The sequence below is a fragment of the Chrysemys picta genome, chromosome 8 (assembly GCF_011386835.1).
Source record: "Chrysemys picta bellii isolate R12L10 chromosome 8, ASM1138683v2, whole genome shotgun sequence".
NCBI classification, from domain to species: domain Eukaryota; kingdom Metazoa; phylum Chordata; order Testudines; family Emydidae; genus Chrysemys; species Chrysemys picta.
The window spans coordinates 96,933,233-96,956,090 of record NC_088798.1 but is presented as its reverse complement, the minus strand read 5'-3'; the positions used below and the strand labels follow the sequence as shown (position 1 = coordinate 96,956,090).

At 38.6% G+C, this 22,858-nt stretch overlaps 1 protein-coding gene across 16 annotated transcripts in view; it reads right to left on the bottom strand.

Annotated features, from left to right (window-relative positions):
* The window catches only part of RAPGEF6 (Rap guanine nucleotide exchange factor 6), a 238,834-nt gene that overhangs the window by 104,916 nt on the left and 111,060 nt on the right, over window positions 1–22,858 (bottom strand). Inside the window, exon 1 of one of the 16 annotated variants that reach the window (XM_005297886.5) lies at window positions 6,928–7,944. The exons of the other annotated variants lie outside the window; for them this stretch is intronic. Within the exon in view, the coding sequence (XP_005297943.1) occupies window positions 6,928–6,981 (54 nt within the window). The 5' untranslated portion in view covers window positions 6,982–7,944. Of the gene's footprint in view, window positions 1–6,927; window positions 7,945–22,858 lie in introns of those variants that run through there. 16 annotated transcript variants of the gene reach the window in all.

Below are 22,858 nucleotides of genomic sequence, written 5' to 3'. Positions count from 1 at the left end.
TTGTTTTCATATGATATAGATGCAGTTATTCATTTTTCAGGCAAATAACCTCTCCTTAACCTCTTCTCTCCTGCATTCCCTCATGCCCTAGCCACATTGTTTCCAATACACTGAGTCCCCTTTTTCTAAATATCCAAAAGATTTTTGCTGGCACTAGTAAGCTAAGCTGTCTTTCTTCTCCTTTATCCTGCTGATGAATGTATCATTTCTACCAGCTACTCATAAGAATCCATAAAACATAACTTTACAGTTCTCAGAAAGGTGCCTGTATTTCTTTGCTGCCTCTATGCCAGGGCTTCACATAAATTAATTCTGGTTCATGTTTCTTAAGCGTAGAACCACAACACTGCTTCCTGATCACTCTCCAGGAAAATCCTTGAGATAGCTGATTAATCTTTCATCATTGAAACAGCAACTCTTAAAAATGTGATTGGAGTTAGGTTAGTGGGAAAGGAGAAAGAGAGATGGCTACTTTGACATACCAGGAGGAGATTTGGTACTTATGTTTGTCCATATACAGCATGAAACTTGAATCATAAACCTAGCCATATTTCCTACACACATCAGTCATCAGCTAGCTATATATACACAAGCTATCAGAAATTACACTGGATTTCTACTCAAGGAACACAGGTCCTCAAACACCTTAAATAAAAGTAGACTTTTTGAGGTTAAGTAATAGCACGTATACTCTCTTATTTTCTATTTTCTGAAAGTCAGACCATTCCAAATTAAATCCTTGGAAGAAATCTAACACCCATCAGCTGATGGCTAAACTCAAGTCAGTACACATATTAGCTTACTAAAGAGTCAAATATATGTCATCTTGAGCAGCCCCAGAAATAATATAAAATTTTATAAAAGCCAATAGTTTGACACACAGAAAAACAATGTCTATGAAATTGCATACAAATTTTACATCGTTTTTAAATTTAAAAACTTCAATAAATGCTATTAGCAAACATATCTCTGTGTTCAGAAACTTCTGTTTGTTTAGTCTCACTGACTGTACTCCATGCCTATTCATCAAACTGTTATTACTATTAGACACATGTATGCAATATAGTTAAGGGCCATAACAATATTTTTCATTACCAAATTTTCATTTTCAGAGATTTCAAATTTATCCATGGAATCTGCACTGGAATGACTCTTGAGTTACAAAAATTAATTTGACTATTTTCAGTGTAAAAATATAGGGAAACTGACACAAGACATCAAAATAACATTAAAAGATTGTTCTAAACCCAAGAAACCCAAAGATCTTGAGTCTTAAATCTGCCCTTTGTGGCTTATATAGTAGTAAAATAATACTTTTAAGGAAGCTTCAAAAATGCATTACAGTTGCTTAGGTACAATAGGGTGAGTTAAGGACATTGTTTCAAACTGGATTCTGATGTTGGCTTAAACCAGACATGTAATGTAATTTTAACTTAGTTTTTGTATGTCTAAATTATAGATTACTTCACTGCGGTGCTTTAAATCATGACAATGCTAAGCATGTTCTCTCTCACACACACACACACACACACACACACACACACACACACACACACCACATCAAAATAATTTTAATGACTAAATCTTTTACTTCAATGTGAGAAAACTGCCAGTAAGTATCAATGAAAGCTCCATAATATGAGTTAACAGTCCTCTGATACACTTACAATGATATGCAGAACAAAATCCTAAATTTGTCATACTATGGCAAGTGGAGCATGCAAGGAAATGCAATGGATTCTCCAGAGGTCCAACTTTACTGGCCTCATTTGCCACTAAAAAATAAATATCACATGATGAAAAAGATGCATTTGTCTAAACACATTATAGTAAAATACAAGCTTATTGGCAAATAATATTAAAACTATTTATGAGTTTTACAGGGAATCTGTGTCTCAAATCATTAAAGCTCAGTTAGCCAGGTAGCATACAGCAATTTTCTGTGTTTGAGCATCTCTTATTTTGATAACAGTATGTGAAAATCTAAACTTACCTTTTCAAAAGTTTTACATTAGTTAAATAATTTATGATACTCTTATTATATGCACTGTTTGGCACAATATTATGGAGATAATCATCTCTCTTTACACATCCTTAGGCTGACATAGGTTATCTTCACTGCATGGCTCCCTTCACCATAAAAACCCGCAAGTGACAATCAGCTACAGTAATGTATATATACATCTATAACCATGCACAAATCATAATGCAAATACAGTCATTCCTCAAGTGATAGATTGTCTTCAACATTTTATTTCACAGGCAAGGTCTTGTCCCTTTGCATAATGAAGCCCTCGAAGACCCTAGTTATGTAAACAGAGTTGACATACAAACCCATCTACATTTTCTTTTTGATTCATGAAGAAATCCATGCATGTAAGTGACATAGGAATCATATGTTGGGTCTGAGACTAGCATATAAATGCAGATGGTGATAAAACTTTGCATGCCATTTAAATTTAAACAAAATTACACAAATATACATTTAGAACAAGAAAACATGTTTCTTATCTATGAAAGATGAAGGAAACAAGGTGATCGAGATGTTTATGTTTATGATTGTCAACCCACTCAGCCTACAAATGCAAAATACTATCCCAGAAATTTGTTGGAGTCAGGTATTTCTGCTGAGAAAAGAAGACATGTTCTCTGCATATTTGCCATGATTTAGCCTCTGCCTTTGCTGATTGTCATAGTATTGTAAGCATGCGCATGAGGACAGTTACAATTTTCTTCAGTAAATGGGCAGCAACCATCTACTGTGCCATTTTAACTTGAATTGTTTTAAACCACTGAACAAAAAGGAATAAACCAAAGAGCTTTACAGAAGGTTTGTGGGTCACACTTGTACATTTATTTTAGAAAAGGGAGTTAATTTCCAGTGAAGGAGTCCTCCTATGCTGACCCATGGGACACGAAGGTCATCCTCAGACGGCTCAAGGGTCAACTGGTGTAAAGAGCAAGTGGGCGGGGCACTGCACAATGAAGTATGCTCAGCAGACAGTAAAAGCATCTGCTGATTCCATGAAGAGGTGGTGCTTCCAGTAGTGGTCCCTGCATAAACCAAGTACATGGAAGGAACATAGCTGCCTCTACCAAGTGCCAATCCTTCCATTGAAGAGGATGAGAAGGTAAAAAAATCCATGAAGGAAAAGAAGACCAGGGGGTCAAACTTATGAGATGCTGGAGGTAATGCCAAAATATATGGAAAGGGCACTGACGAGAGGGAAAGCACTAGTGAGAAGCATCATGGAGTGGGAAAGATGGCTCCAGAGTCTTGAGTAGAGTGCTGTAGCAGGAAAGAACAGGATCTGCAATTATCATGCGATATGCGAGAGACTGGAAAGGGCAAAACTGAGAGAAGTAAGAACAGGAATGAAGTAGGGGAAAAAGGAGAGCCAATGGGTCAATTATATCTTCTTCATTAAAGACATTTACAAATTCATAAATAATATTAAGATTGCTTTTTCACATAATCAAATATAGTAGCTGACACAAGGAGGACATGGAATCAAGACTGGTAAGTGCTTGCATTCCTCTTGTTATGCAGAAAATAACTGGTAATTATAAAAAGCTTTTCTGCTGAGGGTCTCAAAGATTAATCCAGTGGACTGAGACAGGCCTGTGAGATAATACATTTGCTTTAATTAATTTTACTGACGGGTAAACTAAGGGCATGTCCGCACAAGTACTTACTATACAGCAAGCTCAGATGTAAATGTATAGCGCTCCAGCAGGTGTAGATCCTACTGATGTGCACTAAAAGTTCCCTAGTGCGCTTTGACCTACTGCTGCTTCAAACCCACAATATGTCAGTGTGCTCGAGGAAACTTTTAGTAAACTGTCCACATGGACCGTTAATGTGTGCATCTTGGAGTGCTGTATAGTTACACCCCAGCTTGTCAGGCAGCAAGTGCTCATTTAGACTACACTAAGACTTAGAAGTTAGGTGCCTTGTCTTAGGTCCCATGGTGGCAGAAACAGGAATAGAACCCAGGACTTCTGGCTCCCAATCCTATGCTATAACCATTAGACTCACTGTTTCACACAACAGAATTTGATTTTGCTAAGCCTACAGTAAAGTGCAAGGAATGTTATTAGATTTAATTTAAAATCTAATCCGACAACTAACATCTGGAATTGTAAATGTAACGGGCCTCCTTCAGGATTTAAATATTTGTTAGATCTATACAAAACAGGACCAGAAATGCACATCTTCCAAAAGCATTTTATCTGTAAAAGAAATACATTGCACGCAGTATATATGCATAACATGTGTGTATGTATTTTAATATCTGTAAAATTGTTAGGGCATGCATATCATTTTTCCTGCCATAAAACACTTCAAATTATAAATTTTAGAATTCTCTAATGACGACTTCATGATGTGTCAGTGTTTAAGAGTCTAATACCAAAAAGCACATACACATTCTAGACACAGAGAGTTGACAGAATTCCAAAAACAGCTTCAAAGAACTACTAAACCATTTTTTGAAGTTGTCTCATTTTTTATATTACAAGTATTTACTATTAATACACCTCTACCCCGATATAACCCGTTCGGATATAACGCGGTAAAGCAGTGCTCCGGGGGGCGGGGCTGCGTGCTCCGGCGGATCAACACAAGTTAAATATAGCACGGTTTCACCTATAACGTATCAAGATTTTTTGGCTCCCGAGGACAGTGTTATATCGGGGTAGAGGTGTATAATACGACAGAACAGAGACAGAACCTCAGAGCTTTCTTTCCTGCCACCCATTATCTATAGGAGTAGTTCCTTGTAAACATATGCAAAACCATCTCATTGTCCTCCTTCACCTCTTTCCTTAAAACTCTCCTCTGCCAAGATGCCTACAAAAAACTCGATATTATTTAGATAGCACAGGGCCAGTTCCAGGATGGGTGAACAGGGCACAGCTCATTGTTGGGTTGTTTTGTTTTGTTTTTTCTTGCCTGGCAAAGGCACTGAAAATGTTTTCCACCCTTAGCAGGAAAACAGCTAGGGGGCACTCCTGCTTAGGCAACTGGTGTGCCATGACCACTGCTTATCATGATCTTCATAATCATTGTTTCTTAATGTTGCCTATATCTATTTGTTGTCTCATCTTATACTTAGATTGTAAAGTCTTAGGGACCATCTTTTTGTTATGTGTCTATACAGCGCAATGGGGTCATGATCCCTAACTGCTAGGTGATCGTGCAATACAAACAACCACCACCACCTTCCTGCACAGAGGCAGTGATCCCTTTTGGGCAGTCACTTTGCAAAGGGCTTTAAGCAATACTTTCCTGGCTTCTATAGGAACTTATATAAAAGAAAGGAGTGGCTTGTAGAATCCAATTTGCACAAATTCACAATACATCTTTTTTCTGGTGACTACTTAGACAATACATTAGCTGGCCTGAACTATTTTACATTTGCCTATGCTATTCAATTTCTCACAGTGTACTCCTCACAGTGGTGATGGGCAGCTTGTGTATTTACATATTAAATTAATTTTTTATTAGTCATACTTTTACACTGTTTCAGTCACACAGGCTAGCGATTGACCAGTACCCAGATTAACATTATTATGGCCTTTTTGGTAACATCAATAGTACTTATGCAGCAGTCCAACAGTCCTTTTAGGACCCCAACTTTTCCTAAAAAGACTGTTTAAGCACAAGCATTATCCATGTTGTCTTGGTTAGGCCAAAATCCTAAAAGAAAATCCTTCTTTAGCGCTATATGTGAAGACAAGCCCTTAAGCATTAAAGTTAGGAACCTCGATCCATACTTGGGAACATAAATAAAGGTGAGCTGATTTTCTAAGGTACTTCACCCCTGCAGCTCCCAGATGCTAAAACAGAGTGAATTTCCATTTGCCTTTTAATTGACAGAGAAAAATGATCAGACAAAAATGCAATGTATATAAGAATTGTATGTACTTGATTGTATACCTCTCCTGTCCACTCCCACATTTTATATGTAACTTAGATTCTAAACTCTTCATGGCAGGTGTCATGCTCCTCTGAGGTCAATGGCAAAGCTCCCTTTGACTTCAATAAGACCAGGATTTCACCCAATCTTCATACATTACAACACCTAGCACAACCCAGCCCCCATCCTGACATGGACCTCTAAGTTCTACAGAAATATGAAATAGGAAAAATAATAATATATAGACCTCTAGCCTCTGGCTGTTTGTAATCAACTCAGATATAGGCACTGCCTTACTTCAGCCGTGGCAGCCAGCAAAGCTAATGAAACACAAGCAATTTTTTTGAGAGAAAGACCCACACAAGTACTATATTAGTTAATGTCTTTAAAGAAGTCACCTCAAGACAGGTTTGCCTGCTTAGGTATTCTTGGTTTACATTATCTCCATTAAAAGAAATAAACAGTTACACAAAATCTGCATTTTAAAATGCACATCAAATATATTCATATTATTTGAAGAAGTTAATTTGAAATACAAAGCCCAGCTACTGAATTAATAATTTTCCAATATTAAAGCTTGGAAAACAATAGCATAGTATAGTATATCTTGAAAATTAAACCATGCAGTGGGTTGGAATATCAATATTTATCAAGTTAACAATATGCACAAGCAGTTATAACCAATCCTATAAGCGTCATACTCTAGTAATATTTGGAGTAATACTATAGACCTAAAATTCAAGTTCTGTGGGTTAAAACACAAGTGTTTTTACACAACATTTTAATCTGAATACTATTAATATATTGATTGTCAGATTTCAAGATTCCTCTGCCCTTTTGGGCATTATGCATGGATTATTCTTTTGGGATAGTTGAGTCCAACATCACATGCAGAATAGTATGAAGGATGTTTTGAAAAGTTCTTAGCTCAGAAACATTTTAAAAGTACCATGTTTGTCAGTAAGATTCAGAGAGAATTTATTAGTGACAAAAAAACCTTACTTACTTTGGAGGCCCATGGCTGCAGACAATTGGCGTAACAACGAACAAGAAAAGCCATTTCTTGGGCTGAGAAGGAAAGTTTCCTCTCTCAGATAAAAGCCAGAGGAAAATTATTTAGTAAAATCCTTATTAGATTCTCCTTGTAAATCATAAACCAAAGCAGTGGATGTATATGCACATAACTGCTCAGGTTTGATTTTTCACACTGATGAATTTGATTACAGCTTCTACTGTATCTCAGTAGTTTTCAGTGTTGCAGTGAGTTAGCAGCAGCAATTCCTATAAAAATGTTCCAGTTTTAACAAGCACATAAATGCAAATCAAAATGTTTCAGTACTCCCGGCTCTTCAAATACAAATATCCATAGGCTCCCCCAAGCAATAGGCATGCAAGTGAAAGGTGGTGTAGAATGGAATTAATTCTGAACTGGATTAAAATTATATATTAATGTAACATTATACTAAAAGGTGAGACTTGAATTCTTCTGAGTCTTTCTTTTCCTACTAAAATGCAGGTAAGGCTGGTTTATCTTCCGGTTCCAAAACTTCACATTTTAATGTTGTAGATCAAATTGGCAAAGGTTCTTCTGCATCTTAGGCAACTCAGGAATCCCACACCCTTGATATTAAAGTTTCTTCTTTATACGCTTGCCCACCATAACTGCAAAATTCAATTCATGTCCAGATTGTAGCTTCAGGATATATACTCTAACAGGTTTGCACTATGGAATGTCTCGGAACCTCTGCAATCCAAACCCTTTTTCTTTCTCTCTATTTTATCATGCAGAGTTTACAACTCTGCAGTGTTGCTTAGTATTCTAATGCATCAGCCAGATACCATGGTTAATCCAAGCCTAGCTTTTCCAATTAAAACAATTATATAATGCACTACAAAATATACATCCACGGCTACGGCAAGACTGAACGCTGGAGTCCTAATTCCTACTATTTTTGCTTGCTTCTCAGCAGCTCCCTCAGGAAAAGCTTTCATCGATTGGATGCTCCGCAGCAAGATGAAATATCTAATAAGGAGGAAAGAGAGTGGGAGGGGAACTGAGCTAAAAGGATGACATCACCTGTATAGAAAGCCTTTAGAAACTGCATTAGATCAACTGGCTACTGTATCTGCAGATGCAGCCAGCAGAGCATCTTTATTGACCTAATATAAATACACATCTCTGTACAACAATTTAGCATAACATTCTTGTTCTACATTATGTTTGTATGATTTTTATGATCTACCAGAGCACACACAATCACTATGAATTTTTTAAAAATCAGCTTCTCAAATATGTGTCTATATTTATACTTCATTTTCAACAGTATTCTGGGCAAGTCACATTTCTTATCTTTGTATTCAAGTTTAACACTTCAAGGTAAAAAAAAAAAATCTTTTCAAAGTAAAATAATTCCTGTTTTTCAAGTGTATGCCATATAATGACCTTGCTCCGGCTGTCATTTTTACAGCCTTCTGTTCATTCTTTAAGGAATTTTGTCCAAGAATTATATAAACTTCTTATTGGAAGGAGATGCTCCCGTAAACCAAATGAGAAATCATTTGAATGAAAAAAACAAACATGTTAAAAGTTGTTCTTAAAAAATCTGTTTTTTTTTAAATCAAACTACTGCAATAACCCTGAAAGAGCAACAATTCTAGTTTCTAATTAGATGGCAAGAATTGCAAGATATTTTCTTTTTGCAGCTAAAAACAAACATTTTTCAGCAGCTCGGTGGTTTGGATGGCAGTCTAGCACACAGGAGATCTACTCTAGGTATGTCACCTAGGATTTCCTGCACCTTTGGGCAGGGAATGTTATGATGCACTCAATTCCTAGAAGTTAGTTGGCCATTACCACCCTCTAAGGAGGGGAAAAGAAACTATAGCAGCCCAAATTCAAAGCATCATTCTCCCACTACGAAAAAGGGACCAAGTGACCTTCTCCGTCGGATCATATGAACTGGAACCATAAACTCCCTGAACATTAAATCTCACCAAATGAGGGTCAATCCATCCTCATCATCATATCCACTCATTATACTCCACACCCGAACATAGTCACTCTATGAACTTCATACCCTCATATCTCAATGCCTGTACTTTGACCCATCAACCTTTTATCCTCAATCAGGGATATTGCAGATTATGTATTCCTTATGCCACCTGATCTTAAACCAGACTTTGCACCCTCAATAATCTGTACGTTATTCCCTGATAGCCAGAAACTTCTATGCTCAAACTCTATTCACTTTTTTTTTTAACATCATCTTAATAAAATTTTTAAATCAATGTCTTTTTACTTCAAGTACAAAAGGGGCCACTAGCTGTCCACCCAGTTCTCCATCTTTTCCCTCTGTTCCCTTTTTCATAGTTTCCTCCCTCCACAAGTTTCTGTCACAAGCTCACCATCCACACCCAACACTATATACTGCCTCTAAGCTGATTTGGAAATTAAAAGCCATACCTTCTCCTCATCGACCAAACTGCTTCAGCTAGCTGCTAAGTGGTGGCAATAGCGATAAGTAGGCTACTAGCAGCTAAGTTCTTTTTTACTTCAATTCTGAATCAGGCCTTTTGAGGCTTCCCAGTGAGAATCTTTGCTTCACCCACTGTGCCCATCCAGGGGATTCTCACTTTCAAGAAATTGAGCTAAGTCTGTTTCACAGGGAAGATACACGCCTCATCTCAGACTAAAAACTGCTTATGGGTAGGCTTGCCAACTTTCTAATCACACAAAACCGAACATCCCTGCCCCGCCCCTTTTCTGAGGCCTTGCCCCGACTCGCTCCATCTCCCTCCCTCTGTCGCTCGCTCTCCCCCACCCTCACTCATTTTCACCGGGCTGGGGCAGGGGTTGGGGTGCCGGGAGGTGAGGGATGAGGACTCCGGCTGGGGGTGCAGGCTCTGCGGTGGGACTGAGGGGTTTGGGGTGAAGGAGGGGGCTCTGGGCTGGGGCAGGTTTTGGGGGGAGGAGGGGGCAGCTCCGGGAAGGAGTTTGGGTGTGGGAGGGACTCCGGGCTGGGGCAGGGTATTGGCATGCAGGAGGGGGTACGGGGTCCTGGCGGTGCTTACTGCAGCTCCCAGGAAGCAGCAGCCAGGTCCCTGCCACCCCTAGGCGCATGGGTGGCCAGGGAGGCTCTGCACGCTGCCCTCGCGCCCACAGGTGCTGCCCCCACAGCTCCCATTGGTCACGGTTCCTGGTCAGTGGGAGCTGCAGAGCCGGCACGAGGGGCGGAGACAGCACGCAGAGCCTCCCTGGACGTCCATGTGCCTATGGGGCCGCAAGGACCTGGCGGCCACTTCCGGGAGCTGCGTGGAGCTAGAGCATTCCAGTCGAAAACCAGACACCTAGCAACCTTACTTATGGGTACTATGACTCTACTTCCACTTTGCTTTCCAGAACAAGGCCGTATCAAAGAAGGTTAGAATTGAATATCTGACTCTTCTATATTTTCAACTCAACTATGAGATGAGCTCACTTTTAAAACTATCTTGAAAGACAAATAATTTGTATCACATTCTTAAAACCACCAATTTTGTCAAACAATGAAAAAATGGCTAAAAATATTTTAAAGATGCAATTAATATTTTTGATTTTGTAACATCAAGAGGGAAACTGCAACTTATTTGACATCTAGCATGTATTTATTTATAAGGTTCTCACACAGAGCCAAAATCTTTTCCTGTTTTACACGATGAAGGAATTTTAGATAAATATTCCACCCTTGAAGTGTTAAGCACCACCAGACAGAGAAAATTCAATTCACTATTCTTTCCACAGTATTGCAGCAGAGCAGGCTACAGGACAACATCAGCCTCATTGCTATACAGTGTGTTATACCTTTTGAAATGATTCATGCCATGCTGCTCTACAACATTTTGAATATAAACATCAGGTTTACAGTCACACTAATAAGAACCTTTCAGTTTCAGTAATAATTAGGGACTGTCCAAACTCTTCTGGGTTGTATTACTTGTTTTACTACAATTACTATAATTACAATTAAAAAAAAAAAAAAAAAATAAAGGAAGCCTCTCCCCTTGTCTACATGTGCACTGATAGCACACAAATTCTCTTGTCTAAACAAGAGATATTCATCTCACAACTGCATTTTAAATTGCTGCATTGTGCATGAAATTCAATCCACTAAAGATTTTGGAGTGAATGCCATATTTTACAACTACTGTAAACACAAGCTCAATAATGGGAACAAAATTCTATTTCCTTCTAGTTTTGTCTTTAAGTGAAGATGACATCATCCTTTTCCTATTCCTACCAATCAGACTGAAGCTACTGCAGTTCTCTAGGGAATGAATCCGAGACCCTGCATGCAAACCTGCCAGCCTAACAGCTATGAACAGGGTGAAAAAATTGACCTAATTCTATACTGGAGAATTTTTTTTTTTTTAGCCTCAGCGCCTTATGGTACAGTGCCACAAGTTCTTTTACAATGATTTGTTGAAGATAAACGTCAGATCACAATACAACAGTGACTTGAGGAAAAATCTTTTGCGAAGATTGTTTAATAGTGATCTCAACCAAAATAGAATTTTAAGAAACATGTGGTAAATCCAGAAACAGTATTTTGTTTCTCATTTTAAGATGAATCCCAATTTTTCATTGCATATGAAAGCCTTATTTAAAAAAAAAAAAAAAAAATCTTGATCTGTGCTTCCTGAAAATCCTTCCTTGTTTCTCAATGATGCTTTTATTTTCATATTTGGAATATCACTCCATAGGATTATTTCTATGCATAGCATTCTTCTTACCCACCCATAAATGTATCAGAATTTTCCCACTCCGCCTGTTAAATAAATCTCCATGTTCTGATTGTCTAACAAGACTAAATCATTGAAGAATAGGATTTTTAAACAAAAAAATGGCACTAAGACACTTATTTGGATCTTTTAAATTTATATTTAATTTAAATTGGATTAGAGGTTTCTCCTCTTTGCTTAAAGAGATCCCACCAATTGAAATTATGCAAAAATCATGTATATTTCACAGCTGACACCAGAAGATACCTCCCCCAATAGTTACTACTATTCCCAGATCAATCCAAGAAATGCCAGTTGTTTGAATATTGCAGTTGTGCAGTGAAGGCAAGCAGTGATATTAAAACCTGCATGCACTAGCTGAAAAGGCAAGATAGTTGCTTGCATGCCCAGCAAAAGGAAGGGTGCTGGCTATGACTGCTGGACTTTTAGGACCAAAGACCAGAACAAGTCACAGAGTGACTTCTAGTATAACTGAGCACCCACTTTAAGCAAAGAGGCATGGCAGAAGTAGTCAGCTATAAAGGCGTTCTCTCTCTGCCATTTTCTTTGCGTACAGTAACTACTATACCCTACCACCAAGTAGGACGGGGGGAGGGGTTTGAGGGTTAAAACCAGCCGGTTGCAAAGCAATCTGCCATTTCACAAACTGAAGCAAAGGGGTTTGAACCTAAATTAGTTTATTTTGCTCTCTGGCTTTGCAGGTATTAATTTCCAAGTACAACAGCCTAATATACAAATATTCTAATGTTAACAGTACCAGTATCAAGGGACTAGCATCATATATTTGAGGACTTCACATCTTTTGGAAAATGAAGGGAGTGATGATGGTAGAGTGCTATACACAGTGGCAGATGCTGCAGCACAAGCTGGAAGCATCCCCACACTGCCCTGATTTAGTACCGCTGGCATGCGTGTCTGATTCCCTTTCCCCCTCCCCCACATTTAACTTAAGCATTTTAAATGAATCATTGTATTTTGTGGCAAGGTTAGCCTCCCATTAGAACTTCAGGAATTCCTGTTTTTAAAACAACTCTCCACCCTATTCCTCACCCTTCTGAACAAGGGAAATAGGACTTAGCTTCCCTCAGGTCTTTAGGGCAACATTGCGTTCTGCTATTGGTTACTTATGTGCATCAGTTTCCACAGCAGCTAAATGCTTACTAACATGCTGTAGAAAAATCTTATTGAAAGGATAGGGAGGATTCATAAGCAGTATGAAAATATGATCTATGCTAAGTGAGGGAGGGCGGCTGTCATCATAACTAAAGTGATGTAAGCTTCTAAAATTAGAATCAACGGTACAGAAGGAACAATAAAAAGGCACCATGAATTCAATTTCCCTGCAGCCTTGGTAGCTATACTACTCATCTTTTTTCAGCTGTTGCGTTAAACATGAAAAGGTCACCTCCCATTCAGAGCACTTGACATTTATATATTTTATAAAACTAATTCGAATTTTTATAAATTGCTGCTCTCTTCTACAGACTTGTATGTCTGTTATATACATATATTCTATCCACATATTCATGTAGCATTATGATCAGCATAACAAACAAGAACAATTGGGGTGGGGGAAGCACCTCTACCATGGATTTCAATTAAAAAAAAAATCATTTCAACTATTTGAACAGAGATGGGCTACAACTGAAACCTTCTGTCCCTACACCGCTTCCCTGCTGAAATCAGGAATCAGAGAGGGAGGGACTATGAAGGTTGCGTGAGCTGAGCCTACCACTACATATTGGATTGCAGGTTGGATCCAAAACTTGTTTTCTGGACCTGGTTTGAATACAGCCCAATATATTGAAAATCTTAGAACGCATTAGAATGCTCACAAGAACAGCATTTAAGCTTTTGCCATCACAGAATATTACTCTTGTTCAGTCTCAAAATGGAACCCTTGAACAACACAATATGCATCTGAACAGTCTCCTCGGCTAGTTCTCAACTAATTGTGACATTAGTTAGCATTTCTAAATTTGAGACTGCAGTAAAAAAAAAAAAACACCCAGCCACCCTACCTTCACCAACAAAAGCACTGTCCATCTCTTAATGACAGGTTTCAGAATAACAGCCGTGTTAGTCTGTATCCGCAAAAAGAAGAACAGGAGTACTTGTGGCACCTTAGAGACTAACAAATTTATTAGAGCATAAGCTTTCGTGGACTACAGCCCACTTCTTCGGATGCATATAGAATGGAACATATATTGAGGAGATATATATACACACATACAGAGAGCATAAACAGGTGGGAGTTGTCTTACCAACTCTGAGAGGCCAATTAAGTAAGATCTCTTCAATATATGTTCCATTCTATATGCATCCGAAGAAGTGGGCTGTAGTCCACGAAAGCTTATGCTCTAATAAATTTGTTAGTCTCTAAGGTGCCACAAGTATTCCTGTTCTTCTTTTTGTCCATCTCTTAAAAGTCACATATATTTTAAATAGCTTAAACAAAAGCAAAAAGTACATAACACAACATTTTATTGTAGACAGCTCTCAGGTTCTGATGAACCAATTATCACAATTTGTCTCTTGAACAATTTGGGGTACCAACAATGTTCTGTTCCAAGAAAAGAATTTACAACTGAACTACTCTGATGACAGAAACTTCCTAGATAAGGTTAAAATCATTAAAAGGCCACTTCAAATATTTTCTATATCATTTTCCTCACTGATTACCACTGCTTTGGAAACCTGAAACTGATTTTTTTTTCCCTGTATGGATTACTTCCCCTAACCCCCACTATCAGCAAACACTGCTTTATTATGGTCGGGTTGTTTACAAGTATTAGCCTGCTGCAACTTATTTTATAAGGGACTATAAAACATTTATTCTGAAAATGCATGCACATCTCTACATATACAGAAATTATTGATCATTTGTATTGTGGTAGCCTAGGTCACATTCCGGGTCTATCAACCTTGCAAATGTTCCTTCACATTAGAGTTTCATATTTTTTTCTCATACTCCGTAAAAGATGTTTCAACAAGTGCACTATTTGATACGTTATTCAGAAATCATTGATTTGAAAGTAATAAAGAACTCCAATTAGGAGAAAGCAACCTGAGTTTCTGGAACATTATAAATAAGTTTGCAAAATAGTGATATAATGATTAGAAGTCAATGAAAGATTTTGATGAAGCTCAAACAGCATCCAATTATGTGCATATTCTCTAGTTTACAATTACTATTTTTGCAAGAGGTCCGCCAGCCACGTTTATTATCCCTGAGCATAAAAGAATCATAATTAGTCTGTGGTTATTTACCCATTTGACTTTGTAGACTTCTAAAAGTTACAATGTATATTTATATTAAAGACGAATTTCACTGTTTTCCAGGGATGTGGTTTCAGACACTACAGACACTTGGTTTTTCTCCTTTTCCTGTCAGCCAAGCCAGCGAGCTAACCCACAAGATTTTGTTGCTCACTCTTCCCCTTCTGGCTGCTCCCTAACTCTGCTGCGCAAATGAGAACCCCCCCAAAATGTAAGGAAACACATTAGCCTACTCTAGGCACTTGCCGGTATCCTGCACCTGAGGCGATTACATGAGTGGAGGTTTGCCACATCCCAGAAAACAACTGACAAGAAGGATATGGCTGCAACCAATGCAGACACTGTGGCTAGGTGGGCAAGCTTTAGAAGAATATAGCATTTGTCTGGAGTGGCAAACGAAAAAGTAGGAGGGGCTCTGATAAAATGAAAGGGAACAACATGGATTAAGTCCCAAATTCACACCTAGCACCCACAATCCAAGGTAATTGCTAGGTAATGGACCCCTCCAATCTAATGAGCCTTTGTTGATAGTCCATCATATCTGTGGTTTCAAACTTGTGAATTTCTCATTCCTGTTGCTTCCGAACAGCAACCAAGTAGCCCCCTAGCTCAATGCCCCAGACTGAACTTATATATTGACTACTTTCAGAAAGCATTTTACTTTGAACAGCTATTCTACTTTTTCCATGTGCATAGAAACACTAAGAACTTCTCAAACCCAACAGATTTTAGAAATTTGGTACTTTAAAAAAATAAAAAAACAACAATTTGTGTATATTGAAGATAACCCTAGGCTCCTAGGGACCCTGAATCTTCAGAACCCTCCCGCAATTCCTAGCAGCTACTTCACAGAAACAGAGTTTAAAGTAGATATAAATCAATCTTTTGGAGAGCATGAAGGCTTCTTTTTCAATGTTTGAAGTGGCTCTAATACCTCAAATCAACCCTAACATATAACCATACATGTACAACTCAAGTATCCCAAAACCTTGGGTGAGATTATTAATGTGAAACAAGTGTGATATGGAAAAGAGAAGTAGGTATTGGCCAGGAAACAAGCATACTAACAGTCCAATTCCCTCATATCAAGGACTGTCAAACACATCTGAAATAGCAAGGTTTACACAGGCCAAGTGTAAAACCCAGGACACAGTTAAGCTTGGTAAGAAAAATCTGGCTCCAAACCAGTTCTATGGCCATACTAGGATACTCTTCTAGCTCACAGCTATTATGTTACACAGTGGTTCTAGTGCCAAACTCTGCAAGCCAACCAAACCAAATGCCTGTGCCTGCACTAAATTATTTTCTGAATTGTGATATGCAGTGAAAATTGCACAGGACTTGCCACAATCTTGCCCCAAAACTTGATTTTAGAGACATTAAAGAAGGCTTCCTAAAATTAATATTTAGATTTAATAATACCAATAAAAATATGTTTGCCATACATACCAACAGTTTAGTTATATTGTTTTTTTTCCTCTCTTCAATTTGCATGAAAGCAAAGTCTTCAAACAATTAAAATTAGCTTAGCCCTTTAGTGAACATCACGTATGGCTTCCAATTGGTTGATATAGGCAAAGTCAGCAGTGTGACGGGTTGGATCACAGAAACTCCTTTGGGACTGCCAACTGATGTGCTGAGAGGATAGCTCAGTGGTTTGAGCATTGGTCTGCTAAACCCAGGGTTGTGAGTTCAATCCTTGAGGGGGCCACTTAGGGATATGGGGCAAAATCAGTACTTGGTCCTGCTAGTGAAAGCAGGGGGCTGGACTCGATGACCTTTCAAGGTCCCTTCCAGTTCTAGGAGACAGGATATCTCCATTTTCCCTGCTAGCTTGGGACTCCAGAACCTTGCCTGTTTGAGCCAGACACGCTAGCCTGCTACAAACCCAGACCCAAAACATCGCCCAAAAGCTGCAGGCTTAACTGAAAACTTGTTTAAGACGTATTCCTGTCTCCAACTCTCAGATGCCCAGCTCCCAGTGGGGTCCAAATCCCCAATAAATCTATTTTACCCTGTATAAAGCTTATACAGGGTAAACTCATAAATTGTTTGCCCTCTATAGCATTGATAGAGAGATATGCACAGCTGTTTGCCCCATCCCCCAGGTATTAATACATACTCTGGGTTAATTAATTAAGTAAAAAGTGATTTTATTAAATACAAAAGTAGGATTTAAGTGGTCCCAAGTAGTAACAGACAGAACAAAGTGAATTACTGTACCAAGCAAAATAAAACAAAACAAGTCTAAGCCTAGTACCGTAGGAAAGTGGTAACAGATGAAATCTCACCCTCGGAGATGCTCCAGTAAGCTTCTTTTACAGACTAGCCTCCTTCTAGTCTGGGCCCAGCAATCATTCACACCCCTGTGGTTACTGTCTTTTGTTCCAGTTTCTTTAAGGTATCCTTTGGGGGTGGAGAGGCTCTCTCTTGAGCCAGCTGAAGACCAAATGGAGGAGTCTCCCAGGGGCTTAAATAAACTCTCTCTTGTGGGTGGAGACCCCTTCCTCTCTCCTATGCAGAACCCAGCTGCAAGATGGAGTTTTGGAGTCACATGGGCAAGTCACATGTCCATGCATGACTCAGAACTTTATAGGTGGCAGCCATTGCTTATATGCTACCTTGAAAGTCCCCAGGTAGACTTCTTATGTGGATTGGAATCTTCCAAGGTCTATTGTCTGTTAAGTGTTTCTTGATTGGGCACTTAACTTGCAAATTCCTTTCTTAAGAAGCTGACCAAATGCCTTACTAAGGCTACTTAAAATCAAACAAGTACACAGCCAATATTCATAACTTAGAATACAAAAATGATACATGCATATAAATAGGATGAATATATCCAGTAGATCATAACCTTTGCAGAGATATGTTACATGGCCTATCTAGCATAAAACATATTCCAGTTATGTCATATTTACTTTCATAAGGATATTTCCATAAAGCATTATGGGGTGCAACGTCAGAAGCAGCACTCAACTTTACATTCTTTTTCAGCCTAAGAATACAAAAACATTTCTAACCACATTATGATAAGCCTATGCATAAAAGAAAAGGCTGTGCTAGTTACAGATGAGAGCATAATTGGGTTGGTTTAGTCCAATACATCATATTGAACAGAAACAACCATGGGGAGGAAATAAAAAGAAAACCAAAACAAAGTGCAGTATCCGTATAAAGTATGTAACATCTCTAAAGGAAATGTGGTCAAGACTTTTCTACGAAAAGCAGCTCATACACCAATTAAAAATACAACTACAGTGAAGTAAGGTTTCAGAGAAGTCAAGGATCTGACAAAGTCACAAAGAAAAGGATTTAACGCTTCCAAAAAGTCTGACAATCCATTTTATAGGCCTATAGGATTGCCTCTCCCCACCAACACTATATGTGATGTACTACAATTGTGATAAGTGGAGGTGCTTGAGCTAGAGTCCCAGTCTGTTTTACATATGAAAGAGCTGCTGGCAAGGCGTTTTCTATGAGGAATATGACTCCGAAACAGTCCCTTCAGCGGTTCAGAGCATAGATTTGTCAACCTTCTAGGCCTGCTATACAGACCCTCTTTTTTCCTCAGGTATTTGGAGAGGGAGTGAGTAAAGAGTTGTGGCTGGTGGGGAGGGAAGAAATAGATTTGGAAGAAACAGATGGTTCAGAGGTTCCTATTATTATTGTAGGTAAACATTTTATTGTATGGACAGTTTATTAGGTATGCTATGAATTTGTATTTATTGTGTATTTTTAATTTAGCAAAAGGTAAATGTTGGAAAGATATTCATGCCAATATGTGAACTAAGTAAATCAGAGCAGGCTGGACTAGTACCTCCCTCCCACAAGGAAGACACAAAGTGCTGCAAGTATGGTCAAGGGTTGGAGAATTCCCTAGTCCACTTACCACTGGGAAATAGGAAGGTTTCCCTGGAAAGTTTGGGGTCCTAAGTCATCAATTTCCACAGAATTTAAGATTTCACTTTAAAATAAATTTTGAATGCTTTATGATTGTGAAACTATATGGCAGTCTTTCCAATACAAATGTGAAATAAATGTAAACTAATGAGCATTGTCTTCTGGAGTTAGCATGCAGACAATACCGGGGCATCTGCTATTGTGCATTACTATGGCAAATATTAACTTAGTGAAATGAACAAGATTGTTCCATATTCAGAACCCCGTCCTCCAGAATTACGTTAATTTCAGGCTGACACTTGAAGAAGCATAAGCAGCAGCAAAGATAAATGCTGGAATTATTTAGGAATGAGGCCAGAGAAAAACAGAATAGTAGAGACCTGTGCTTACCCTCACAGGAGGGAGAAGAGAGAAAGCTCCTCCTCCCTTACAGCAATCAGAGGGGTAGAACTTCAAATATGTTGATGCCTACAAGAATAAGGAACTAGCCTGTGACAAGAGATATAAATCAAAAGAGACATGAAAGATAAAGACTGACGTAAAGTCGAGGTTCGTCACCCTAGCAGAAATCCCCAAACCACTCCCTTCCCCACAGCAACTCAACATTTTTAAAGGCCTAATGCTGGTGATTCAGTCAATAACGAGCTTCACCTCTGAGTCTGTGATAAAAATGTCCTACCCAACATTTAGGAACTGTGCAATCTTTCAGAGGTGATATAAGAAACAGCTGCTGACATACATGATCATTAAAATATATCCTGACATATTTTTGAAAGAAGGGAGGACTGTTAATTCTAGGAACCTGGCCAAATTCCAATTTGAGTAAATACAGGTGCCCGCCTAAAATAAATTCCCTGCAGTTTCAATTGGATATAGTTTTCTTCACTTGCTACATAGTATTCTTGTATGCCATTAAGTAGGTGCACGTTTCACCCCAGAGCTGGTTGGATTTCTGCAGCAGACACAGTGATTTTATATACAATCTAGATAGATAGATAGATAGATAGATAGATAGATAGATAGATAGATAGATAGATAATCTGTAAAATCTAAAGCACTAAGGGTATGAATACTATATTATGAATGTATTGGGGTTGCACTAATTATGTGTCACTTTTTTAAACAATTTTCATTTTGGGAAGATCAATTTTAAAGACAATACATACAGAGATTACCAGAAGGACATTTAATAACAGTATATCGTTTTCAAAATATCAAAATGAGCTATTTTGAAAGCTACATATTCTGTCTCATTACTTGACAGCAAACCTTTAAGGATACAAAATAGGATTTTAAATATAGTTTTTCTACTCTATGTAGTAATATTTCATAACCGTCAATGTTTTGCAGACTGCAGACACACACATTAATTGATTTGGCTGGCCGTCTGGAAAGCACCTGTGGTTTATGCAAATTACCCCAAAAAATGTAATGCATTGCACCTTTGAGCATTCAAGTTCCTGCTGATGATAATCATAACCAGTGACATACTATGCCATCGACAAGTATTTGATGGTGGAGCAGCTGATACAACTAACAGAATCAGCACTGAAAAATTAATAAATACAGACAATAAAATAAGTGAAAACTTGATTAATACAAACATTTATTTGGTGGTCCTTCCCTCCCTTAAAAATAAAGGAAAAGGTACAATAAAGAAGCCATCATGGCAAAATCATCACTGAGTATTAGACAGTTTATCTTCTTCCTCGGGCAGTAATCTTGGATGCCATTTTAAACCTGTTCTATTCTGCCTCTCTTAGCCAATGAATTGGCATTTAGCCAGACAAGCAGTTTCCTCTAACAGTTGACACCATCAGTTAACAGGACTCTAAGTGATACAACTATCAGTCCTTCTTCTCTCCCTCCCCCCCCGTTCTCCAAGACAAGTATGTCAGCCCTGCAATAATTCTGGTTTCTAGCTCACAGATTCAGCAGTCTCTTGTCTTCAGACAAATGTTGTTGCATTTTTGTGAAATGTACGGTGGCCGTGCCTATAAACCAAACACACATTCTCTTCCCTGTAAGCATTAACATGGCATGCAAACTGCAGACTTAATTTAGATCTAGTGCATAAAAAAAAGATAAAGTAGTCTGTTCCTTCTAGACAGTTCAGGAAATGAAGACACCACAGATGCAACTTCTTTCTGTCCGCACAAATAAAAATTAATAATTTAAAATGACATGAATAGGCCACAAATGCAAACACCTAACAATTGCCATGAGTTTTTGCTTGGGTTCTTCCCCAATATATGTGCTCAACAAATCTACGAACGCTGAAGACCTATCTACTAATACATGTAATCCATGGAAAGGAGCATGAGCCGTTACAGCAGACAAAATGTTTCACATCTAAGTTAGAAGACATAAGTGACTATTGTAGAATTATAGGACTGGAAGGGATCTCAAGGGGTCATCTGGTCCAGTCCTCTGCACTCATGGCAGACTAAGTATTATCTAGACCATCTGTGACAGGTGTTTGTCTAACCTGCTCTTAAAAATCTCCAATAACGGAGATTCCACAACCTCCCAAGGCAATTATTCCTGTGCTTAACCACCCTGACAGTCAGGAAGTTCTTCCTTATGTGCAACCAATTTAGGGTGAACAGATGAGAGGAAGAAAATATCGGGACACATGGAGGGGGGGTCCGCCGGCAGAGCAAAAAAAAAAAAAAAAAAACCACACACCAGTGCTGCTGGCGGAGCGAAATATTGGGACAAACTGCATCCCGACCAAAGATCGGTCAGGACGTGGGACAAACACCTAAATATAGGGACGTCTGGTCAGCCTAAACCAATTGCAGCAAGGAAGGTTTAGAAGCCAATTGCTTCTTTTCCTATCCTCAGAGGTTAATGAGAACAACTTACCTCCCTCTTCCTCGTAACAACCTTTTATGTACTTGAAAACTGTTATCATGCCCCCTCTTCTTTTCTCCAGATTAAACAAACCCAATTTTTTCAGTGCGCCCGCATAGGTCATGTTTTCTAAATCTTTAATTATTTTTGTTGCTCTTCTCTGGACTCTCTACAGTTTGTCCACATCTTTCCTGAAATCTGGCACCCAGAACTGGACCCAATGTTCCAGCTGAGGCATAATCACCACAGAGTAAAGCAGAAGAATTACTTCTTGTGGCTTACTAATAACACTCCTGCTGATGCAAACATCATTCTGGGATGTTTGCTCTCCCCCACCCCCTTTTCCCCCTGAACAGTGTTACACTGTTGACTCATATTTAGTTTGTGATCCACTGTGACCCCCAGAGCCCTTTCCACAGTACTCCTTCCTAGGCAGGTCATTTCCCATTTTGTATGTGTGCAACTGATTGTTCTTTCCTAAGTGGAGTACTTTGCATTTGTCCTTATTGAATTTCATCCTATTCACTTCACACCATTTCTTCAGTTCGTTCAGATCATTTTGAATTTTAACCCTACCTTCCAAAGCACTTGTGACCCCTCCCAGCGTGGTATCGTCCACAAACTTTATATGTGTGCTCTCTATGCCGTTGTCTAAATCATTGATGAAGATATTGAACAGAACTGATCCCTGTGGGACTTCACTTGATATGCTCTTCCAGCCTGACTGTGAACCACTAATAAGTACATTCTGGGAACGGTTTTCCAACCAGTTATGCACTCACCTTGTAGTAGCTCCATCTATGTTGTATTTCCCTAGATTGTTTATGAGAAGGTCATGCGAGACGGTATCAAAAGTCTTACTAAAGTCAAGATATACCACATCTACCGCTTCCACCACATCCTCAAGGCTTGTTACCCTGTCAAAGAAAGCTATTAGGTTGGTCTGACACAATTTGTCTTGACAAATCTATGTTATTACTTATCACCTTCCTTATTATCTTCTAGGTGTTTGCAAATCGATTGCTTAATTATTTGCTCCATTAACTTTCCAGGTTTTTAAGCTGATTGGTCTGTAATTCCCCAAGTTGTCCTTATTTCCCTTTTTATAGATTGCCATTATATTT